The 6,437-nt window shown below is 38.6% G+C and overlaps 1 protein-coding gene across 1 annotated transcript in view; it reads right to left on the minus strand.

The window, feature by feature from the left end:
* The window catches only part of LOC101861395 (transmembrane protein 145), a gene marked incomplete in the record, with an annotated part of 26,286 nt that overhangs the window by 10,108 nt on the left and 9,741 nt on the right, over window positions 1-6,437 (minus strand). The window contains 3 exon segments of the mRNA XM_013088600.2: window positions 2,151-2,283; window positions 3,591-3,673; window positions 4,681-4,755. Of these exon segments, the coding sequence (XP_012944054.1) occupies window positions 2,151-2,283; window positions 3,591-3,673; window positions 4,681-4,755 (291 nt within the window).

Below are 6,437 nucleotides of genomic sequence, written 5' to 3' on the forward strand. Positions count from 1 at the left end.
GCCATCTGAAGCAAAGAGCGAACTTCCTGCGGACACTTTTTTGGCTGAGTGGCCCATCTTGTTATGTACTATCTTTGATACAACAAAGCAAGTAAACGAAATAAAATAAGTGAATAAAATAAAAAAGATAAATGCAATAAAGCAAGTGAATGAAATAAAAAAAGTAAATATGTCATTTAAATAATTGAATAGGGCCTACATTATAGCAAGACATACTTTGCTATAAGAGCATGTGATCTATATAAAAGTATAAAACATTTAAATTGAGCTCTTTCACTATCGCGAGCCATATGTTCCACAGCACCTGTTACTCTCAACACTGGACCAAGAGCCGCGTTTCACGACTCACTTTCTGCTACAAAACAGGTCTTACTTTTTTAATAATTAAAACTGAAATCTCAGGCTGAAGAATGATCATTTTTAGCAACATGTTGAGATAGGTCATAGTTCCCCTTTATTTTCATATATAATACATGTGGTTAATATTGAAAATTGAACTCAAAATCTTTAATTTGTCAGAGAGTAGGCAGAATGAGCACGAAGGTCACACATAAGACCCAGTCCAGGGTAGTGAAAGAGTTAATATGTCTTTGGTGCTTTGTGTACTCAAAATCTCCAGCTTGGCAAAGTTAGAACTGAAATAGTTTCCAAAAATATAAAAATAGACCAAAGTCAATTATTTTTTATGTCAACTGTTTCAATTTACAGAGGACCAAAGGAAAAAATACCAAAAGGATGCTGATAAGCAACATCGTAAATGCCAAGCTTTTGGGAACAGCTAATACCTTCAAGATGAAGTGAGAAAAAGACCCAACAACTAAAGCGTGAGAAATGATACAAATTTTTAACACATTTTAAAAAAAAGAATAAATGTATTTGTTTGATGCATAACAACTCACAGAACCCCTAACAACCTAGGTCTAAACAAAGGAAAAAAGAACAGGATGAACCCAACATTTCCAATGAACATTGAGTAAAAAGAAAAGTTTTAAATTGCTGACACTATCGATCATTTCTATCTATTGATCTAACATTTATCAAACTCTAGTTATCTGTAACAAAAGGGGAGATCTGTTCGCTGGTTGCTGCTGGGAGTTTTTAACCCTTTGATCCCTGACCTCCTGAGGCTACCGTGCCCCTCTGCCTAAGCTCCTGAGTGGTTCACGCCTATATTTCTCACAATCATATCATCTTTTTTATTTTTGGTAAGTGTTTTACGGCGCTCGTAACTGCATAAAGGGCATATGAGCATGTGGGACACATTAAACTTTTTCAGTTGGTAGGAAATTTTGGATTTTGCCTGGGTGGCGGCCGAAGCCTACTCTTATCGATTTTAAACCACCAAGGGATCTTTAAAGTACATAACTTGCACACCGGTCCTCCGAGATTTTTCGCCCTTGTCCAAGAAGGCTAGGTGTAGATCTTTCCTACCAGAAGATCAGGGATGTGGCTGAAAGACAGCAGTAAGAAGGAGCCAAGGAGTAGCAGTAGAAAGGCTGCAGAAAGAGTCAGGAGCCCAGAGGAGGGGGCAAAGGAGGTGAAGGGTTGGGGGCAGAAAGAGGAGACGAAAGCAGACGACAGAACATTGCTAAAGAGCAGGAAAGGAGGTGAAAGAACACAATTTTAGAGATGAACATTTTTCAGTCGACACCCGGATTTGAACCCGGGACCTTTGAATGAGAGTCCAACATCTTAACCTCTAGGCCACGAGAGCTCCCATTCATATCATCCTCAGAATCACATTCCATATACCACTCAGAGTAGTCCTCCTATTTGCCAGCATCTAATTCAGACAGATCTTCAAAATAATCAGTAACATCTTGTGTAGTAGGCCTAAACACTGTTTTCTGTGCACGTTTTCTCACAGACGGGCCGGATTGGGGAGAGGGTCTCACTGGCTGGTGTACTGGCGGCGGGCATATGGGCAGTTTTAGGTGCCAACGTTAAGGTTCTCCATCCATCTGGCTCCATCAAGTCGGCGATGGGTGCTATTAAATTTTGACGTTTCATCTCTTAAATAAACTCACAGTGTTGAAAGGGATGTTAAACTTATACAAAGATCAACGATCCACAATAACAAAATCATTCATATTGCAACCTGAAACTAAATACAGGTCAAGGTACAGAGGTAACATCCACAGCGGACCCACCAGGTCTTTCGGAGGTCCACACCGCGCCACGGCGATGTACCACCAGCGTTCCCGTGAGGACCGGAATGTTCTCTGACCCACACAGTGGTACCACGTGTCCCCACCTTGGTTGAACAAAGTGCAGCCAGCATATCTGGAGAAGTTATTGTTAGTTCAGTTTCATTTTTTTTTTTTATATGTGAGGCATCATGGTGAAATCAGGTGCTCATTAAAATAATGAAATTGAAGAGACCGCCATTTTTCTACCTGTTTGGATATTATGGATATTTTAATCCATTTTCTAGCTCTTTTTATCTCCAAAACCAGGCAACCCCACCTCCTTCAATTGCAAATATTTTTTTTTTTTCAAAAAAAGCAAAACAAATGAACAAGCTTGAAGATGATGCCAATAACTCCAATACCCCAAAACTGACGAGCGCCTGATTTCACCGCTTCATGACACATATGAGTAAAGAAAAGCAGATTGACATGATGACCATCACTAAGTGCATGAAAAAAAACAACCCACAAGCAAAATAAATGGACAGAAAAGGAGAGGGGGAAACAAGAAGAAGCACGACCTACTAGTGGTGCCATCCAAAACCAGATTGTAAAATGCTTGTTCTGCATCAAGACAATGTATTTTTGCTTAAATTTCAGGTACTCTTTCATTCTCGTTGACTGGATCCTGAAAAAAACGGGGACAATCTCTCTCTCTCTCTCTCTCTCTCTCTCTCTCTCTCTCTCTCTCTCTCTCTCTCTCTCTCTCTCTCTCTCTCTCTCTCTCTCTCTCTCTCTCTCTCTCTCTCTCTCTCTCCCCCCCCCCCCACCCCTTTCCTCTCTCGCATATATTCATGAAGTAATTTTTTCAAAAACATCACAGATTTAGTAGAAAGTTGCTGACAGTGTTAAAAAGATATAACATCAAACATTCTGGTGGAAATTCAAGCTTTTCCTCTTCCCCATAGCCCTTTAAATTAAAAACTAAGTGTCAAAGAGAATCATGATTTCTTGCAACTTTGAAAAAGAACTGACTATTCAAATCAGTGTTTGTCAAACTTTTTATAGCCAGCACCCACTTTAGCCACCTTTTAAGTTTAAGAAACTTAATTGGTACGTACCCCCTACCTAGCAGGGCATTAAATAATAATTGTCTCTTAACAGAGACTGATAATTAACTAAGACAGAAAGATATGGACATTTCATTTAAATTGAATCTTTGAATCTTCATTTTTAAAAGAAGAAGAATTAAATAAGATTTCCATGTACAGTCGAAATTGTACAGAAAAGGTGGACGTCTTGGACAGAATTGTTAAGTGGGAAGTGGTCATTTCTACAGGTAACTGTCATTGACAGGTGCTCATTAGAGCAGGTACGACTGTTCTACGTTGGGTTTTTTTCATTCAAACAGCAGCTCGGATCAGTCCTTTGATCCACCCACCCACAGAACTCAGAACTCACTTTGAGGTTTGGGTGACACTCGTGTTCAGGGCAAGAATCTGGTTGCTTGTGATGCTCAAAACTGACATCTTTTGGGTGCAGTTCTGGAGAAAACAATAAAAACAGTCTTCTTGAATGAGAGTGCAAATAAATGAAATGTAATAATGAATAAAAAGAATACATGAATGAATGAATGAATAAATAAAAAAACAATAAAATCAATCAATCAATCAATCAATTTTTTAAAAACTTACTACTCACTCAGCCACAGGAGCCCCCAATTCTCTCTCAAAGAAGTTGACTTATTCTCTATATCCTTATGGTGCGTCACTTCATGTGACAGATTATATCAGGGATGGCTACACGCTGCATCATATGATGTGCCAAAAAAAGCAAATATGAACCTTTTAAAGGGGAAATTATTCTCATGTACAACTTTTTAACATTAAAAAAAAATAATCTTTGTTCTTTTGATAACGTTCTCAACAACTATTGTTTCTCATGGACATTTTTATTGCGACATCTGACAATGCAGTGGACCAAGCAAGACATGATCTCCCCCCCTCCCTAAAAAAAAAACACAAAACAAAGCAAAGCATGGTGAAAGTAGTATTTTTTAAATGAATTCTGATCAAGCTCCTTCTCACTCCATGACATTGGGTTGCTGTGCAAAAACAGACATGTTGATGTTTATTATAACATACCTCAACATATTATTAGTGACCTCTGAAACCTGCTGCAATTTTCTTTTAATGCAGTATAAACCTCTATTTATTGAAGAAGAGTGGGAAAAAAAAGACTTTTAATCCAAGACGAAATTAATGAAAACCAAAAACAAGGGGTGGTAATGATTGAACACGCACTTAAAATGCTTATCTTACAATAAAAAGAAATATTGCCGTGAATGTTTAAATGAATTTTAAAAATGCCATTATTATTCCTGAAAACAGACGTGCATAGTGATCAAGATTTTGTAGCGCTGCTTTCATGAACTAATGAAGAGCCCTTCACATGTATATGCAATCCAAAATGGCAACTACAAAATGATGACTAAAACTAGCAACTAACTCGTTGCTACCCCCCTTTGTTGTTTTTGTGACCTTGGACTGACCTTGCCCCTTTTGTAAATTGAGTCCCATTGTCCGGGATCGTCATAGTACATGAGAATCTCCTGAGTTCCATAGCCCTGGAGAAAGACACATCGATGTAAGCAATGTGAAATTATCACATTTACAATACCGTACCTTTCATCTGAATGTCTCATAAAGCACACCACAACTTTACTTAGTAGAAACATGTCAAAAACACTGCAAGGATATGGCCTAAGACAATCTCACAATAAGCATTATCAAAGGAGTATGATGAAAAACTGGAGAGATACCAATTTGCATAAAGTGGGATATGCCAAGCCAGGTGAAATCATAATTAGAGTCCGGACATTTAGAATTCATAGAGGCACAAATGCCAGGATCAAACATCTCTACCTTAGAAAGTAACCTTGAGCAAGATTATCAACAACTTGACCAGCAATCTTTTCAGTAGCATAATTGTCCAACATTATAATACTGTCATCTATCTTTCCTGGCCTACTTACTTGGTACATCAAAGTTGTAGGACAAGAAAATGTTATTCTCTGCTTTTTTGTTTTTTGTTTAAGTTTAAAACTTTATTAGATGTCATAATTTGCAATTTTTTAAAAGTCATACATATCCCCAATGAGTAATAACCGATGAAATTTTAGAAGACTAAAAACATATATTTAAAAATTTCAATCTTTAACTTCTGCTTGACAGTCAGGTTTGTCACTCACCTCAAGGAAATCACATGTATGAACATGTCAATAGAAGCACTACAATAATTGATCAGCCCTTGAAGTAAAGAAAGCAATTGTTGTGTATATTTGTCTCATTATCTGATGGAGAGGGAATCTCTGCGGATTTATTTCCCACATGATTCTTTTAAGTACACACTTGACTGTTAAGATGTGCTGTCTACAAGATGCTCCTCCCTTAGAAGTCTAGTGTATAGGTGTTTAAAGCAGTCCAGTCTACATTGGCGAGTAGTGATGGAAAGTCAGGCAACATACATACACAAAGAACGATAATTCCCTTGCAAAAACTCAAGCCTCTGTCTTCTGTCTTTCTGTCCTGGGCAACGTCATTGCACACCGGACAGGTCCATAAGTTCTCAGTTCCCCCTAGCACCAAAGCCCGCAAGGTATCCATACTGATTGTTCCGGTGGCTGTCTGATAATGGCGACGTCTTTCCTTTCCAGAAAATCGTTCCTTTCTTCCTTCTCCCCTCTCTATCCCCATTTCTCAAGCCTCTGTATGATACAGTACTCCCTGCAACTAGTCAACAATGATTATATACCAACAAACAGCGGCCTAGGTCAAAGTCACCACAATGGACTTCATCTAAAACTCCTTTGGGCAGGGCCCAGGAATTCTCAGTTCAGGCCCTGTATCTTGGAGGGTTGGCTCCGGCATTGGAGGTCGGGCCCAATCAAGGAGGGTCAATGCGAAGCGGCAATAGACAAGTGCGCTGGTGCAGGTGATGGAGCATTCACGCACTGTACTCACTAGACTGGTCGGTAGCGAACCTCAGTGCATTTTTGTCATTGTTGCTTTTTTGTGAGAGTTTATTGGCTCTTGTAACAAAGGAAAATCACATCAGTGACAGAGTGTATCAATTGGTCAACATAAAAATGAATTACGTTTGCATTTTACCATGAAATACAGACCGTGGCATATTAGTGGGTTAGTTTTGTTTCTTCACTTGCAACGGATACAAGAGACATCGTTCTCATTCTGTGCTTTAACAAATATGAAAGAATATTAATCTGACACACACACACACACACATATA

This window comes from Aplysia californica, unplaced genomic scaffold, assembly GCF_000002075.1.
Source record: "Aplysia californica isolate F4 #8 unplaced genomic scaffold, AplCal3.0 scaffold00774, whole genome shotgun sequence".
Taxonomy (NCBI): domain Eukaryota; kingdom Metazoa; phylum Mollusca; class Gastropoda; order Aplysiida; family Aplysiidae; genus Aplysia; species Aplysia californica.